Source organism: Tetrahymena thermophila, assembly GCF_000189635.1.
Source record: "Tetrahymena thermophila SB210 genomic scaffold scf_8254645, whole genome shotgun sequence".
In the NCBI taxonomy this organism is placed as follows: Eukaryota; Ciliophora; class Oligohymenophorea; order Hymenostomatida; family Tetrahymenidae; genus Tetrahymena; species Tetrahymena thermophila.
Window position 1 is genome coordinate 544593 of NW_002476413.1, and position 19148 is coordinate 563740.

Consider the following 19148-nt stretch of genomic DNA (forward strand, 5'->3'; position numbering starts at 1 on the left):
ACCAACATTTGATTAAAAAAATTATTTTTATTTTTAGTAATTTTTATTATTCAATTTTTTTAATATTGGTTGTTTGCTTTTCTTTTTTTAACTGATTTATTGTGAGCTAAATAATAAAAGAAATATTATAATAATAAGAAGCTTTTGTTTTCATAGCAAGCGCGATTAAAATAATTAAGTATTTTATGGGTAAAAATTAATTTCATGATATCGTTAGTTAAATATTATGCTTAAGTAATAAGGTAATTTATAATTAGTAGCTGAGAAGAATGCTCTCTTGCAAGATACCATGCTAATTGGCTCTAATAACGTTTATCGATTATTTGGCTCGATGTAAGTTTGTTATGCTTAAAATCGATAAAAAATTTATTAAAATTATCTTACTGTTAAAAATTTAAACCTAACTCAATCTTCGAGAATAAAATCTCTAGAAATCGAGTACTTATATACCTTATTTTCTTGATTATCATCACTAATTTTTAGCTAAATTTTGTAAAAAATTATCCATTTATTGATATTTGATTTTGATTAGTATAAACAAACTCAAGTGAATGATAATCAAGAAATTAAGGTAATTTAAAATTAATATTTTATTATCATATTTAAATTAGTTTAGTTGTATTTTGTGAGAGAAGATAAATCACTTTAGTGACTAAATGGGCACATTTATTTCTATTAATTATTTTTCATACTTAGTTTTTTCGAGTGAATTGAATTATAAAATTTTAAAAAGTAAAATGCTTCAATTTTATATTTTTGATACTTAATATGAAAGCGAGTAATATAAATGGCACAAAATCATTCCTTTTTACTTATGTTTAATACGAATAAAGATATTTATTTATACAGTCTTTTCAAGATTTAATTAAAGAAAAGAAAGTAAAAATAAAGGAGAGAGACGAGAATTGAGAGAAGCTCGCTTTTATTAATCAATTTTTTTACAAAATTAATTTATTTTATGATTAAATATTTGGATGATATAAGGCAAGATGCTATTCGCATTATTATGAATGAAAATAAGAAATGTAGTATCTGAAAAATATTCATTGCTACTTTGGATTTAATTAAGATTTTTGTGTCATATAAGAAGAAAATAGTAGAACTTATATTCAATAAAAACGGGTAGAAATTAATTATTTCATGCAATATTTTAATACTAAATATATCATATTTATTGAAATTTAATTTTTTATGGACGGCCTCTTTTTCTTTTTATGGTCTCAACAATTTTATTGTCATTTTTTGGGGGTCTTCCTACTCCTCTTGATATAGTAAAATATCTTTTAATTTCTTTTTATTCAACGATTTTATGGACGATTTGAATATGTGATTTTAATCCTCCATACTAAGTGAATGATTAAAAACATGAACTACATTTGTAATTTGATTTTTTTTTTTCAGATTGTTTTATTGTTTTACTCCCTTTTACTCTTCCTCTTGGAGAACGACGGTTGAGTATATAGTCATAAATATTAAACAGAAATTTGTCAGATTTTTTTAAATTAAAATGAATGACTTTTAAATGATTAGTTATAGCACCTTGACTGGAACACCTTTTTTGACATAATTTGCAAACCCACTTACTTTTTGACGGATCTTCTCCTTCTAAGGCCTGGCAAAGTGATTATGTATATTGATCTTTAATATGATAGGTTGAATTTGTGTCAATAAATAGATTTTCCTACTCATGAGCATTTTTTTGTTAACCTTCAACAAGAATTTGTGAAGAATCGTTACAAGCAATAGGTCTCTGTGAACAGGCATCATTAATGAAATGAAAAGAATTCTAGGAGGGGGATTGATTTTCTTCTTCTAGATTTTCAAAGCACATGGAGTTTAATTATAATTCGTAGAGCACTTTTTTTTTATGAAGAGTATATGGGCTGTTTATATTAGGATTTTAGTCATAACATAATCTAATCATAGATTTTTCAGTCCACCCATACTCATCATAGTCATACTAGTAATTGCGCTCTGGAGGTGAGTCTTATTGTTAATACTCGTGCTATGACAGGTTTAAGTCATCAAACGATTAGAACATTTCTTATTGTTTTTTTAGATTTTTTTTTTTTGATTTTTTTTTTTTAATTAAAAATTATACAAAATATGATAATCTTTTGATTTTTTAAATTGATATATTAAAGGATTTTTTTAAATATCTCAACTGATTAAATGAATTGGCTATTCACAAATTGCTAAATGCAAATTCTATAAAAGGCTCTATACATACATACATACATACATACATCAAGCCTTCTTTCTAAATAGTGGTTGAATGATATATTGCTATCCTTGCTCCCTTAATAGTTTTTTATTAAGATATACTGCTTGTTGAATATATACGCAAAAAAATTAAAATTATACATAAGGATATGTTAAGGTTCGCGCTCGTGCGTTGAATTATAAAAAAATAAAACACTTCAACTTTTAACTCAAATACAAATTAATTTTGCTTACCCGCTAAAATTACTTAATATGTAAATAATAATTAAAAATTTATGGGTGGGTAAACTTGATTTCTATTAATTCATATATACTAAACATCAAACATGTGAAAAAAAATGAACCGCTATCACCATTATATAGTTATTTAGCAAGCATTCGACTATGAAAACTTTAAAGTTGTTTAAATAATATGCATTCTAAATTTAAATTAAATAGTATTTTTTTAATTTAAAATCAATGAAATTTAATATTAGTCTATCAATTTTAATTAAAAAAAACATTGATTATGAGGAATTGATGTACGGGTAGTGTATTTTTTAATTAATAAAATAGTTTAAAATTTTAAATAGTTTATTTTTTTACCTAGGAAATTGGTTGCAATTCTTATCTTACAGTTCAGAATAGCGAATGAATACCTCTTATCATTATTTATTTATATTAATATCTATTCTATTTTTAGGTATTAAACAATTCTTTCTATCTAATGATAATATTAAGGTGAAAATATAGAAAGAAATCAACTTTATATAATTACAATACTATTTGAAATACAAAAAATATTTAAACATCCATGTTTTTTTGAATTATAAGAATAATTTGTTTATCGACTATATTACATATGTGTAGAGAGGGAAAATCAAGCCTGCTCGAATTTTTTTATTGATTAGTATAATGGTATATTTTAATTAAATTTTGGCATGCAGTATCTATCTTACAAACTATTGAATTTTATTAAACAAATTGATATGATATTTTTTAGATACTTAGTTTCTATTTTCAGATAAATAGAACTAAGTATTTATTACACTTGATTCTTATCAAATTTGATTCAAAAATTTTGATGATTTTTATATTAAAAATCAATTTTTTTCCTTTCATTAAAAAAACAAATTGTAACCAAATACAAGAATTTATGAATGTTGAGTGGGGAAAGAAAACTCTTTTGGCCTTCATTAAAATTTTTTTTAGTTTACAGTCTTTGGCCATAAGTTAGAGGATTTAGAGTAAATTTATATTATAGGCTTTCAATTTGCTTGTTTATTACATATTTTATTTCAAGAAAAAGCAAATTGCTACATCTTTTATATATAACACAAATTCAATTGATAGTGACAATAATAATACTAACTTTTACATATATCTATATAAATATTTATAATTTGACGTTTAGTTATCATCTTTCTTACAATTTCACCTTTGTTTTGAGGGTCTACCTATCGTTTTTTATTCAGCAAAATACTTTTTAATTTCTTCGTTGTCTTCTATTTTGTGGATATTTCTTACATGGGTGTACAATCCTCCGATTTGGCAGAATGATTTTTTACAAATACAATGGTATTATTTTCTTTTCTCAGGTTTCTTTATTGATTTACTGCCTTTTGCTCTTCCTCTTGGAAGACGAGGACTTAGTAAATATTAATAAATATTTACTTAAACTTTGTCAGATTTTTTTAATCCCATGTGGATGACTTTGATATGATTAAGGAAAGCACCTTGATTGGAACATCTTTACCTACATTATATGCAGAACCATTTTTCTATTGCTGGCACATTATTTTCCTCTACGAGCTGGTTGAGATTTTGTGTGTACTCGTCAACAACATCTGAATTTGCTTCCAAAAATTATCTTTCCTATTCGCTCAAGTTTTAGCTACTGAACTAAATCAATAGTTAGTTATGAGGATAAATATTTTATTGATTATCATCGGCTAGAATATTTTGTGCTGCATCTTCTTGAATGAAGGAACCATTAGAATTGGTCAAGTTTTAAAGCTAGTATGAATCATATTGAGTTTATTCTATGTTTAGGAGCATTAAATGATCAGATATATCGTAATTCGCAGATTATTCTGACTACCCGTACTGAGAATCTAGCTAGGATGAGTACTCAAAAGTTGAGTATTGTTCAAAATGTGACTGTAAAAGGTTAAAGTGTTAATCAAAGTCTGACATTTCTTGTTATCTTTTTGTTTTCTTCTTTATTGATTGTTTTTTTAATTAATTAATTATAAAACAAAATTTTGCTTTGCTTTTTCAATCTTAATTTTTGAGATAAAAGTATTTTTTTTTTTTTTTTACTTTAAATTAAATAAAAACTTTGAATGAATCGCCTTTATGCTTGAATCTGCTTTGATTCTTTGAGAAGGCTTTTCTTTGAGTCTCTTTAAAAGTAAAGGTGGGGAGGAAAATTTTGTTTACTATTAATGAAGACGCTATTACTTTTTACATATCTAATCTATTGCAAAAATTATTTAAAATGTGTAATTGAAATTAACTTTTTGTTTATTTGAAAAATTTTTTGCATACATCAGAAAAAAATTGTTTATATTTAATGTGTGTGTAACTTAAGGTATGTACTATTCATTCATTTACAATAATCAATTTTTCTTTCTTACAAATTGATTTTATATTGTAAAATAAAAAACTGCGTTGTGTTGTAAGCTTTATAACTTACAGTATATTAATTATTTCTATCTAAATTTACAATAAAAATTGAGGAGTTAATTATTGTTTTGAAGAAAAATTCAATACTAGAACCATCAAATTGCACACTACCGCTTTTTCCTCTCAAAAAGCAAATTAATTGTTTATCTATTTACTCATTTTCAATAATTAGACAATATAAAAGCACTCAAAGGGCTATCATAAGCATTAGAGAATGCTTTTTTCAAAGCTATTTTTTTTAGATAATTTCAAGTACAAAAGTCTATTTGGCATATTGGTTACAAAAAATGATAAGAAGTATCCAACTTAATTATATTACAAAGATATTCAAATGGGGTAGAAGCAAAACAAAATATTTAATTAAAATCTACTAAAATGATATTGAATATAAGTGCGAAGATGCTCAGATCTTCGGAGCTTACATAATTTCTAATTGGTTAAAGATATTTTAAAAAGAAATTTCCCTCAAAAGAAGTAGGGGAAGAAAACTTTGATTTAATTTGTATATGAAACTATGTAATATTTTGTATAATTTACATGACTTCCATACTTTATTCTACATTAATATTAAACAAACATGTATATATTTATATATCTTTATTTTTATATTTACCTTATAGCTCCAAATACTATATATTATATTTAAAATATTATTAGTTATCACTTTCTACTATAATAGTAAAACAAACATTTTTATATTTCTTTATTGTTATATTTACTTTGTTTGGAGGAGCTCCAAATACTAATTATTAAAGTCAAAATATTATAATTTTACACATAATTTTCCATTCTTTGATTAAATCAATTTTCTTTATAGAATTCTATATTGATTCTTAATAAATTCCCCAACATTGGAATTAGGCTAATTTTTGATTGCTCTGCACTCGTTGGAGGATGTATTAAGATATCTTATCATTAATTTTCTTTATATATTAATTCTTTGATATGATTTGACAATGATATGAATGAATTCACTAACATTGAAATTAGACTAATTTTTGATTGCGTGCATAAGATGTATTTAGATACCTTATTTATTTTCTTTATATATTAATTCTTTGATATGATTTCACAATGATATGAATGAACTCATTAACATTGAAATTAGACTAATTTTTGATTGCGCGCATAGGATATATTAAGATACCTTATCATTAATTTTCTTTATATATTAATTCTTTTATATGATTTCACAATGATATGAATTCACTAACGTTGGAATTAGACTAACTATTGATTGCATAGGACTTATTAAGATATCTTATAATTTTTTTTTTTCATATTCCCCACTTAATCAATTTTATTAATTTGAAATGAACTCACTAGCGACACTATAGCGATATCATTACCAAAATATCTTTTGCTAAATAAGAATAATATGATTTTATATTTACAATTATTTTATAGGGAAGATAATTAATTTGAAAATATTATTTTATTAAAATATTTAAAGTTTATCACTTGATTTGGTTGTTATATTTACATTGAGAAAACTATTATTTTCTAGAAAATTCTCATTTTTTTCTTTTATTTGATTTACAAAAGAAGTCAGATGATTACTGTTAACCGTAAACTAGTTGTTAATTTAAAGATTGACCACGTATGTATAGTTGTTAATTAATTAATTTTTGCCTTCCCCACATCATATCGATGATGGGAATATCAAGTGATCAGAATTAATCAAAGATAATGAGCCAAACAAAGTGGGCGGGGGGAGTAGCTTAGAATAGAAACATTTTTAATATAGAAAGAAATTAATTAAAATAAAAATAATAATACATATTTCTAATATAAAATTTATTGAGTTCATTTATATGTAAACAATTATTTTGCAGATGCCTAAAATAAAAAAGAACATTTTTATTATGCAACTATTTTGTAGATTAAAAGCCCATTAATAGACATTTCTACTTTTGAATAAGTGTTAAATCTTCACATAATACAACAAGCAGCGCTTGACCTAACAAATAAAGTATCCATTTTTGTTTAGACATTATTATTAAAATCTAATCAAATTAATTTATTTAACTTCAGGCATTTTCGAAAAATTAGACATTTAAAGTGTTTCCATAATAAAAATATAAAAAAGTAATTTATAACTAACAATTTTAATGTTTAGAGATGATTATAAAATGAAATTCTATTATATTTTACTATTACTTGATAACTTAATTGAATTTAAATCTACATTTTTAGATAAAATTTTAAAAGAGTTTAAAGAAAACATTAAGATAAAAATAAATTGTTATATATGTAATATACTCTATTTTAAATTAAATATAGTTAATTTTGCGTGTCAAATAATTAAGTATAAACATAAGTAGTTTGGCTTTTTTTTGCTGGAAGAAATATCAACTCATTGCATATTATTCTTAGTCTAATAATATTAAAATATAATGAAATTATAAAGCTTTTCTAAAAAATGTCATTTTACTTTCACAATCTTTATCAGAGAAAAAAATTATTTCGAAAAAATAGATGAAAATTTAAAAAAAAACAAAAATGTGTAAAAAAAAAGCAATAAAATAAAAAATAAAATTTCTTTTATTTTTCTTATTTTCTTTTTTTAATTTGATAACACAAAAATTAATTAATTAATTAATTGATAAACTAATTATCAATATAAATTAATAAGAATATTGGTATGAATCTCCAAACAATTTCATTTTGAATTTAGCAAGTATTTCCAATTTTCCCCACCTATCTTAGTTTATCAATAAATTACTAGGTTGAATACAAATTGCACGTTTATAATTTATGTTTGTTTTACCAAATAATGATATTTTTTCATCTTTAAATTATAAAATGAGAGCTATTTTTTATCTTAATAAAATGTATAAAAATTAAATGATATGTTTTTATTTTAACTTTATTTATAAGCTCCATACTTCTCTTCTTGTGCTTAAAGTAAAACAACCACCTTATTATTTAATCTAATTTATGAATCTTCCAAAATAAATAAAAATTACACTTTTATTATTAATTAATTTGTGTTTTATATAATTATGATAGCTTTTCTATTTTCATATTTAAATCAAAAATATGAGAGCGATATTTTATCATAATAAAATGAATAATAAATGAAATTATATTTTAACTTTATTCATAAATTCATTCTTCTCTCCTTATGTTTAAAATCAAAAGATCATCTAATTTATAAATCTTGCAAATAAATACACTTTTTCATATTATAATATGGATAGTATTTGTGTATCAATCAATATACAAATATACAGATCAAGCTAAATATTAATTTAAATAAATTACATAAAATAATTAATATATTTATTGATTTATTTGTTTAGTTACTTAGTTTTCTAAAGAAAGTATATTTTACTTATTTGTTTCTAGTAATATTAATATTATATTTTAGTAATTAATAAATGGGAAATAGCCAAGATAAAAATTAAGTAATTAATTGAATAAAAACAAAGGATATGTTAATAGATTTTTTTAGGATTATTAGAATGTGAGCTAAAGACCGGATTCGTAGAGAAATAACAACTCTTAAAATAAGAACGCTTTAATGAGAAAAATATAGTCTTTATACCCATAGATTAGTAACAAAGAACTTGAGATCTTCGCTAATTAAAACAAGGATATGATATTTTGGTCTGTTTAAGACCACGATTTTGAGAAAAAATTATAAAAAAGTCTAGAAAAGCACTTCAGAGCTCAAGAGAGCAAATATAATTAGCTTATAGAAAGATTATATGCCCATAGGTAGGCTTAAATGAAAGATGTTAGCTTAGTAAATAATTAATTTATCTAATCAGATTAGCTGAATGATTAAGATATGCGAATTATCTTTGAAAATGCTTCTTTGTTAGAAAAAATTGATAAGATGAAAGACTTCTTTTTAATAAAGCATAACAATCCTCTTTAGCTAAGTTTGCATGTTACTTTTTTGGCAAACACATTTAAGCAAATCATAGATTTAGGGGAGAAAGATGAAGATTTTTATGTCACTATTGTAAAGGGGTATACTTAATTTCCATCAAATTTAAGTAAATTGATGTGCCTATGTGGTTTTATTGAATTTAACGAAGATGGACAAACAATAGGTCTTTACTATTAAAAGAGAAATCCAAATTTAATAAAAACACTTTACAGATATTTAAAACAGAAATATCATACAAATATAAAGTAAATTGACACTATTATTAAAGAGATATCAGAACAGCAATCCTTCAAGCATCAGTCAACCGGATTTAGTTTAGAAAATTATCAGAAACAATAATTTAATAATCTATAAATATCTTAAAATTAAGCTTAAAATTTGAAAGAGCAAGTGTAGCAACAAAACCAAATCAATTAAAATTATAATATTGATGCTTAATAGCAATCAAGATCTAATAACTCCTCAAATAGTTAATAAAAATCAGAAGATTATTAAAAATATAAGGAGCAATACGAGAAGTAGTATTAAAAAAAAGAACTTGCTGGTAAAATTACTTTGAGTTAAAATCCAATTTACTAGTAAATTTCTACAGTGGTACAGAGTAAATAAATATAAGAAAGAGTGAAAGCCTAAATAGAGGCGAGGTAAAGAAGAGAAGAAAAAAATAAAAGTGGATAAGGGAAATAGAATTAAACTAAAAGTAAAGCGGAAGATTTATTATTTGATGAAAGTAACTTGACTGTTTAAACATCTCAGTAAAGTGCTGAAGTGTCATAATTCGAGTTATAAGACTTAAATCCAAAAGAAACACCTGAAATGAGAATGAGCAGAGCTATAATAGATTTAATTAATTAATATAGGAAATAGAATAATATGTTATAACTATAATTTAGCCAAAATATTATGCCTACTTGTGAGTATCACTCGAGAAACATTGCTAACAATGAAGCTCCTTTCGGACATGATGGATTCGAAGGCAGAGTCAGAGAAATTAGTTTGTATGCTGACTTCGTTCTAGTTTGTGAGTCTGTGGTATAATCAACAACTCCAGTTGACTGCCAAGTATTATCATTTTTTATAAAAATAAAATTAGTTTACAAATAAAATTTACAAAAAAATAGAAACTTGTTACTGAGTTAATTAATAATGAAAGGCATAAAAAAAATTTACTTTCTCCGACTACTCATGCATGTGCTGGTGTGTATAGGTAATTAATTAATTATACTAAACTAAAATATTAGTTTAATATATTTAAATTATTTAAATTTAATAGCAAATAGAACTCAGCGTTTATCACTATTATTTTTTATAAGTCTAGATGAATTAAATTTTATAAGAAATAAATAAATAAACAATTTAATATCTTGGTTATATTTATTTAAATTACGTAATTGGTTTGCTAATATTTTAATTGGATTATCTTTTCAAATAAAAATAATTTAATTATGAACTAAAGCATTTTTTAGCATACAAAAAAAGTTATGGTTTTGATAAGCATACATGTATCCTTGTTTCCTAATTTACTTATTTTGTTTTTTTTTTATATGAAGAGCTTTTTTATATTTTTGAACCCAAATACTTTAAAATAAATTCATCATAAGCTATGATGAATCTATCTAGTTGGATATTTTTTATATAAACTTAATATTTCGAAAATTTTTTAAATAATGCTAATTATGCTTATTTTTTTGAAAAATAAATCTAATCATCCAATTAATTTCTTTTATTTATTTGGTTCTATTTTTTTAGATTGGTAGCAATTTTGAATATTTTTTTGGATAATATTCACTTTAGAGGAATCCAAAAACCTTGAATGAAAAACAAGAGAAAATATTTTAATTATTTTGTATTTTACAGTTATTAAGTAAATTCTAATAATAATAATCCAGCATGTACATTTTTTAAATATTAAATTTAATAATAAAATTATTATAATCAAAAATTTTGACATACTTGTATGTGCGAGTGTTTTTAATAATAATAATAGTTATTTTACTGCTTTAAAAAGTATTCCAATAACCTAGAATCAAAAAAAAAAATTCCTCTAATTATATTGTGTTTTATAATGTACATTTTTCTAGAGCCGAACTCGAGCGTAGAGCAGAGCGCGATGTTTTTTTTTTTTGTAACATAAAATAAATATCGTCTACCTCGCCTACCTTTGGCCTAGTACCTCGCCTGTCTGCAGCCTAGGAATGAGTAAGCGAGCAATTAATGTAGTAAATTTGGTATCATAATGAACATAAAATTCCATATGTTTTGTAAAGAATATTAATAATAATACAATAACTATTATTCTTATTATTAATTTTTGGTTATTTTAGACACTTTAAATACCTATCAATCTTTAATAATTATTTAATTAATACTCAAAAAGAAATTTTTTGTTTATTTTTTCTCATCCAATAAATTATCTTAATTAATTATAAAGATTAAAGTTTTGTTACTTATTTACTCACTCACTCACTAGATAGACACAATAAAGAAATATAATTACTGATTTATTAATTAAAATAAATGAAAAATAAATACATTTTTTTTAGATATTTAGGAGATAATATAAAATTCATTTTATTTGAGTTATTTTAAAATCAAAATATTTTTAAATAATAATTAAAATAATTTTTTTAAATCTATCTACAAAATTTATAAAATTTTATTAATCTATAATAATAAATTATTAGAATAATTATTACTATAATTAATTTAAAATAATCTAATATTTCTTAATTCTATGAGGTTATTAATTTTATATTCTTTTCTTTGATAATTATCAACTTGATTTATTAATGTTAAACATAGTATTTTTTAAATGGCTGAGTTAGAGTTGAATATTTTAGTTCATTTTTTAATATTAATTTTTTAGAAAATACTTTTGGTTTATAAATTTTATTTCTTCTCTTCGATAGGATGAACTGTAGAAATAATATTATTAAGTTCTTTGATGTTATCTTAGAGGTTACTCATTCTTTCATCAAAGCTGATATTATTTTCTGAGTCTGAATCTGAATCAGATAGTTCTTTAAATTTAATCTTTAGGGGTTTAGAAAATGTAGTTATATTTTTTTGTATAATCTTCTTTTTCGCCTTTTAGAATTTTTTATTTACAATATCAAATAAATAATTAGATTATTGTATGTTTAACTTGATATTCAATTTTTGCTATATTTATTGTGTAAATGCTTCCATCATAGCTCTTCGAGTAAATTTATATGTGCTAAATGCGTTCAAAACAATATCTTGCCTTACATCTGTATACTATTAAAAAAATATTATGAAAATGAATGACTTCAAATAAAAATAATTACTTTGTTAAAGATATTATGAAAGGCATCTTTTTTTATGACATAAAGCGTTACAGGAGAAGTTGCTTGGTAAGTAAAATTACTAACACTGTTACTTAGAATTTACACACAGCCAAATTAGAAACCAGAAGAAAAGTATTTTTAAATTTTTATATCGTCTACCATAAAGCTGGCTTCAATTTCTCCATCAATCAAGAAGTAAATTTCTTCTACATGTTCTCCCTATTGCAAAATAAGTTCTTTTTCTTAGCATTTTCTTGGCTGAAGAGCAAAGGCTATATCAATATAGAAATTATAGTCAGAAAACTCAGTCTTTCCTTCCTTTAAAAAGAAAGTCCTAAAAAGACCACTAAAAATATCTTGAAACAAGTGTCTAATCATCTAAATAAATTATAATTTATTCAATTTAACATTGGCAATAAATTTGGTTTACTTATCTCCTTTCGCTATCTGTCATTAATTGATAATATTTGTCTTCTTTTGTTAAGGTAACTAACCTATAATTCTTATAATAGTAATTAAAGTGGTCATAAATTTTTTTCACAAATTTTTCGTCCATCGACTTTTCAGAAACTTTGTCTATTTAATAAATTTTAATAAAATTATTTATTTTTTATTTAGAAAAACTTAATTTTTATTTAATCTAAAAAAAATAAAATTATTGCTAAAAAAGGGCTGATTATCAAATAAGATACATTTATTTTAATTTAGCACAAAAAACCTAAGTAGCATTAATTTATTGCTTTCTGAAAATGGTTTATTTCAAATAAGGCATTATTTCTTCTTAAATAAATATTTATTCAATAAAAAGAAATTTAGATTTATTTAAAAAATTAAATAAATGCTCTTAATTTTATAACAAAAATGATATTTTTTAAATATATTTTATAATTTAAATAGGTTTTGATTTGGAATTAATTTTCATAGAAAAGTAAATTTTTAATGAAAATTTAATATTTTAAAGAAATAAATTACTTAAACTTAAAAGCCAATCTTCCAATTCTGGAGTTTTATCAATATAACCAAGTTTAGTTCTATAATTTTTCATAATATCATTGAAGTTATTGATAATATATGAGAAGAAACCTACTCCACAAATCATAATTATGATAGCTATTATTCTATCCTAAGTGGTAATAGGAACAAAGTCTCCATATCCAACAGTAGCAAGAGTGCTGAGTATGAAATAATAGGATAAAATAACTTTTTTAAGCACATTAGTATGCTAAAGATATTAATCTTCAAATTCAAAATTAGACCAGGTAGATGTGCAGTATATATACCATGCACAGGCTAAGAAAAATGCTATTGAGAATCCAATCAGAATAAATCTAAATATCCTATATAAATATCTAGACGTGTATGATATTCTCACTTTATCTCTTGGGTTGATATTATCAATCAAAATATTCAGTTTTTCGCAGATTGAATTTTCGTCAGTAACTCTGAAAAATCTTAAAATACGAATCATCTAAAGAACTTTTAGATTTGCTTGCTTTTTTAGTTTTAATTATACCAAAAAAAGTTTTTGATTAAAATAAATATGAAAATCAATACAAAATATATCAAAATACTAAAAACTTAAAGTATATTTATAAAGAAGACTAGATAGAGATGGGAATCGAAAGAAAGAAATAACTTAACCAAAATGAATAAAAAAGAATATTGAATATAGATTTGTTTCAATCTTTCACTTGTATTTTAAAAATAAATAGTTATTTTCTATTCCCATCTTTGAATATAAATAAGCTCTTACTTACAGGAAATATTAGGTTAAATGGGAATATGGCAAGAGCATCAAAGATGAATCCCCTATTTAATTGATTAAATTAAATTATAAAAATTGAGTTAATTAAATTAAAATGATAATAAATTGAGAATATATATATTATATTTGCATAAAAAGACACAAACAAATTAATTAATTAATTAGAGTTACTTACTTTTTGATATAATTTAATGATGTATCTACCACTGAATAAGTTATCTCTTTTGTTTCATAACTAATTAAGTATGAAGTTAAGAAGTTGACAACCATATCTACCAAAAAGAAAATTTCTATCATGATTTCGATATAGTAGTATTCCTCAAATCCTTGAGGCCAGAAAGATGCCCTAATTAATATTTATAACAAACAGTTAATTGATTAGACAATTAATGAATCAATAATTGTAAATAATTCTAAATGAACTTAATAAGTAGAACCATATTACCACAAATACGATGTGTAGCAACTATAAAACACCATAAAAATTACAATCACATCCCATATTGATTTCTTAGCCGAAAATGGATTAATTATTATACATTTCTATAATTTCTACCATTTATTACTTTTATCTAAATTTTTTAAATCTTAGAATTGGTTTGGAGATATTTTTTTCACTTCTGACTAATATTATTCATTTTAAAAATACTACTTGCCATATAATTTATCATAGTAACTTTAATCGAGTTCCTCTAGAGTTTGCTGAGCAATTTAAGTTGGATTTAAATTCATAGAATAAATATTTATTTCAAAAACAGTCTTTGTCTTTTATCTTCTATTTAGAAAATAATAAAAAAGCAAAGTTCAATCAAACTTTTATTAATTTTTGTTATTTTATAGATTTTTAATGAATGAATGGATAATTGATCTATTTATTGATAGTTTTTTTCAATATTATTTACCTTTCAGTTTAGTTATTAAAATTTAACTACTTTGGTAATAAACGTTATTTAGATTTTTTTGATAAATATTTTCATTTGGCATTAAAAAATTGATTGATTGCTATAATATTTTTATTATCTTCAACAAAAACACATATCTAATTACAATATTTAGAATTCCTAATGTATTTAGATTTTAATAAATAACTAAATAGCTGTTTAAAAGTAGAATCTAGATAGAAACATGTTTATTATTTTTTGATTAATTTAAATTGTAACCATAAGATTTTTACAATATTGCAATCTTAGAATCCTTACAAATTTTAAGATCAAAAAGATCTAAATGACAAAATAAAAAAGAAAAGGAGCTATTTAGAAGATCAAACAGAGTTTTCAAGCATTTTATCTTAATTACTTTATCAGTACTCTCTAATTCAATGAAAGAAACTTATATGTTTCAGCCTTATATTAAACATCTATTACTGCTAAGTTTATGCATTATATTTTCCTTCATCTTTGAAATAAAGCTTGCTTAATAACCAAGAAAATTATACTTACTATGTTTTTGAAGTTCTAAGATGTCGTTTATTTAAGATAGGTAGTTTTTAATATAAATTAATTAGTAATTAATCTTAATTTATTTTTAATTATTTTAATTGCTAATTCTGTTTGGTTTGTAGGATTAAAAATTATAATTACCTAATATTTTTAATCACAAGAGAAAATAAATGAGTCTACTATGTATGAAGTGCTAAAAATATTTTTTATAACTCTTTTCTCAAATTTTTTTTATTCCCTTTATGAAAATATCTATAAATTTGTTTAAGCAAAGCAATAACTATTATTTTTAGTTGTCTGTCTAAATTTATTAGCATTCTAATTAATAACCATGTTTACATAGCTAATTTATGGTTTTAACTAGCATAATTTTTCATTCCAAATCACAGATTTTCTCTCATTTTTTTATTCAACTGCAAATGTTTCAACAAATATTATTAATATTATCTTAATTATCTTATACTTAGTTGATTAGGGTTAAGCTGTTTGTTCTATGGGTAATCTAATTACCTAATTGCTTGCTTGCTTGCTTACTTACTTACTTACTTAATTACACATATTTTATTTTTTAACATTTGAATTTTTAAAATATTTCAAAGTAATATTTATATTTTAGAAATTAATTAGTAGATGTTGAATATAAATTAGTAATATTTATAAAAAAAATACATTAAATAATATATTTTAAGAAGTAATAATAGTTAATAGTTTTTTGATGGTGATTAACTTTGTAATATAAATGCCTTACTATGGTAAGAAATCAGTGAATTAAATTGATATTTAATAGTTGTTGCCTATTTAAAAACCTTACTATTACCCGTCCAAAACAAACGGAAACAACAATTATTTATGAAAAATTGAAATAAATAATTTTTTTAGTAGACATATTCTGATAGAACTCGAAAAGCTCTACAAGAATATATACTTAAAATATTTTTTATGATGATAGCAGTTAGATATTTTTAATCAAGAAAAAACTTAAAAATTTTGAAAATATTATAATATATAATAAAATAATTGACTTAAAATAAATTTTAAAAAAATAATTATTTCAATATATATAATCACCATTATTATCAACTATTTATTATAATTTATTAAATGTGTGATAAATACAATTATATGGTTATATGGCAGAATGATAAAAATGGTCATACGGTCGATCCCTAATATTTACTATTATATACATTTCCTAAGATCAAGTATATTTATTTAATTTTTCTAACATATTACTTTAAAAAAAATGTTTTACTTAAAAAAATATTATACTCTCTTAATATTTTTAAAATGTTTAAATTTATTTTTTTTAAACAAACAAAGACTGTAAATAAAATATTTATTTAATATAAAATAATATTAAATTAAATTAGATTTTTATAACCATAAATCATATTTATTTTGCTCAAAAAAAATTTATTGAAGTTATGGTTCTAATGAGTGAAGTAAAATATTATGAGTCCAAAAATTAGATATTAAAAGAAGAGATTATTATAAAATTTAATTTTGCTGAAAGTAGAAAGAATTAAATATTCTTATTTTTTATTTCCTAAACAAATTAAATTATTTCTGATACAAGAATATTTAAATTAATGATTATTACTTAATATTTGTAGATAGATAAATAATTTATGAAAAATAAATAAAAATATTACAATTTAAGTGATATTTATTTATTCATAGCTTTTTAGTAAGTTTATTATTAATTATTCATTAAACATAATTTTATTAATTTTTTAGTTATTGTCTGAAATGAAATGAAGAATATAGATAGATACTTTTTAATTTTTGCTTTGCTCAAAAAAAATTTATTGAAGTTATGGTTCTAATGAGTGAAGTAAAATATTATGAGTCCAAAAATTAGATCTTAAAAAAAGAGATTATTATAAAATTTAATTTTGCTGAAAGTAGAAAGAATTAAATATTCTTATTTTTTATTTCCTAAACAAATTAAATTATTTCTGATACAAGAATATTTAAATTAATGATTATTACTTAATATTTGTAGATAGATAGATAATTTATGAAAAATAAATAAAAATATTACAATTTAAGTGATATTTATTTATTCATAGCTTTTTAGTAAGTTTATGATTGATTGTTCATTAAACATAATTTTATTAATTTTTTAGTTATTGTCTGAAATGAAGAAGATAGATAGATAGATACTTTTTAATTTTTGCTAGATGTTTTTATTAACTATTAATTAGAATATATTTAATAAAGTTGAGATTAAAAGATACTTTAATTATCCAAATTGTGTTGATTTGATATAGTGTCAACCAACCAATCAACCTTTTGTATTTTTTAATCAGGTTTATTAAAATTATTTCTTCTTTTCTTTCTTCTCAAAATTATTTTCATAATTCTCAAATCTTCTTCCATTCTACATTCAATTTAATGGGAATTATATGCTGCCCTCAAATACTTTTGCGGCAGGGCCTATGACTTGCAATGAGTAATCTTCTTAATTAACATTAATTTGAAGTTCTCCTCCTCTCAATAAAACTTTAGATGAAGGGCTATTCTTTTTATTTAAAATTCCTGCAAAAACTGAAGCACATGCACCTGTTCCACATGCCATAGTTTCTCCACATCCTCTTTCGTATACTCTCATTTTGAGTGTGTTTTCATCTAAAATTTGTATGAATTCTACATTAACGCTTTAAGGGAATATATCTTTTCTACTTTAAAGAGTTTTTCCTATTCTCTCTACTTCAGCTGTTTCAACATCATCTACATAGATAACACAATGAGGGTTGCCTACGTTAACGAATGTGACATAATGAGTTTCTTCGCTTAAATGGGATAAGTTTTATTAATGTAGATTTTGGTTTATCTTTAATGGCTAGTTTATAACAACACTCTCAGCATCACTATTAAATGGATTTGCAGGTATTTTAGATATTTCTGCAGTCGCCTTTCCTATATTCGTTCTATATAATCCTAAACTGAGCTCTTCACACTCCAACACTCCTATATTTGTTCTAATTTACACTATTTTTTTATTTTAGATAATCTTTTTTTCTAATATGTATCTTGTAAAGCATCTTAATCCGTTTCCACAAATTTGAGATTCATATCCATCTGCATTGAAAATTTTATATCTTATATCTGCTTAAATTCCATCTTATTTGTCCTTTTCACTTTCATTTTCAACAAACATCACTCCATCAGCTCCTATGCCAAGGTGTCTATCACAAAGTTTTGCAATAATCTTAGAAAACTCATCAGGGTTGCCACACGTATTTAAAAGATTTTGTCTATTATCAATAATGATGAAATCGTTTCCTAAGCCATGAAATTTATCAAAATGAAGAATCATTTTTCTGAATTCTAAGAACCTTCTAAAAATAATAATAAAATTTATTTTGTTTATCTATTTTGTAAATTTATTGTTTCTAATTTAGAAATGTCTATTTGACGATTGGCAATTAAAAATTTTAATAAAGTAATAGATATAAATGTGTTAATATTTAACAAAATTTAAGGAATATTATCAAAGAATATTTAACTAATTTATTTATATACTTATTTATTTTTGGAATTTTTTAAATATTTTCCAAAAATATCAAACATACATATTGTGATTTAAAATGTTTTGTAGCTATTTTAATAATACATAAAAGATATTTAAGTTGCTTAACGAATGTAAGGATATTTAATGATAGAAATTATCAAAATAAATACTTTGAAAAAAAATGCTTAATATTTTTGACAGTTTAGAATTTAAATTTCTAAAAATTAAATTTTGATTAAATAGCCACAACACAAAATTCATTATTAATGTTAGTTTTAAATGAATTATACTTACAATAATGGGGGTATTATATGAATTAATAAAAATT

The 19148-nt window shown here is 22.5% G+C and overlaps 6 protein-coding genes across 6 annotated transcripts; 1 reads left to right on the forward strand and 5 right to left on the reverse strand. All coding sequences in view use genetic code 6, as the record gives it.

Annotated features, from left to right (window-relative positions):
• Positions 1-1165: 1165 nt before the first annotated feature.
• Positions 1166-2041, reverse strand: TTHERM_00128480 (zinc finger, C2H2 type protein; the record flags this gene model as incomplete). The annotated part of the gene is made up of 1 exon (XM_001016329.1): positions 1166-2041. One exon carries the CDS (start codon positions 2039-2041, stop codon positions 1166-1168), a length of 876 nt encoding a protein of 291 aa, XP_001016329.1.
• A 144-nt stretch (positions 2042-2185) lies between these two features.
• On the reverse strand, positions 2186-2544 carry TTHERM_000128469 (hypothetical protein; the record flags this gene model as incomplete). Its single annotated transcript, XM_012797695.1, has 2 exons — positions 2186-2299; positions 2365-2544. The coding sequence occupies 2 exons, from the start codon at positions 2542-2544 to the stop codon at positions 2186-2188; spliced, it is 294 nt and encodes a 97-aa protein (XP_012653149.1).
• A 1092-nt stretch (positions 2545-3636) lies between these two features.
• TTHERM_00128470 (zinc finger, C2H2 type family protein) lies at positions 3637-4398 on the reverse strand (the record flags this gene model as incomplete). The annotated part of the gene is made up of 1 exon (XM_001016328.1): positions 3637-4398. The coding sequence occupies one exon, from the start codon at positions 4396-4398 to the stop codon at positions 3637-3639; it is 762 nt and encodes a 253-aa protein (XP_001016328.1).
• Positions 4399-8171: 3773 nt separating this feature from the next.
• Positions 8172-10113, forward strand: TTHERM_00128450 (SCP-like extracellular protein, putative; the record flags this gene model as incomplete). The annotated part of the gene is made up of 4 exons (XM_001016326.2): positions 8172-8300; positions 8348-9853; positions 9913-9998; positions 10065-10113. Exons 1-4 carry the CDS (start codon positions 8274-8276, stop codon positions 10111-10113), a joined length of 1668 nt encoding a protein of 555 aa, XP_001016326.2. The 5' UTR covers positions 8172-8273.
• Positions 10114-11632: 1519 nt separating this feature from the next.
• On the reverse strand, positions 11633-14596 carry TTHERM_00128440 (cyclic nucleotide-binding domain protein; the record flags this gene model as incomplete). The annotated part of the gene is made up of 7 exons (XM_001016325.2): positions 11633-12049; positions 12100-12477; positions 12530-12675; positions 13072-13591; positions 13857-13908; positions 14040-14210; positions 14310-14596. The coding sequence occupies 7 exons, from the start codon at positions 14594-14596 to the stop codon at positions 11633-11635; spliced, it is 1971 nt and encodes a 656-aa protein (XP_001016325.2).
• A 3096-nt stretch (positions 14597-17692) lies between these two features.
• TTHERM_00128420 (diaminopimelate epimerase) lies at positions 17693-18625 on the reverse strand (the record flags this gene model as incomplete). The annotated part of the gene is made up of 1 exon (XM_001016323.1): positions 17693-18625. The coding sequence occupies one exon, from the start codon at positions 18623-18625 to the stop codon at positions 17693-17695; it is 933 nt and encodes a 310-aa protein (XP_001016323.1).
• Between the last annotated feature and the right edge of the window lie 523 nt (positions 18626-19148).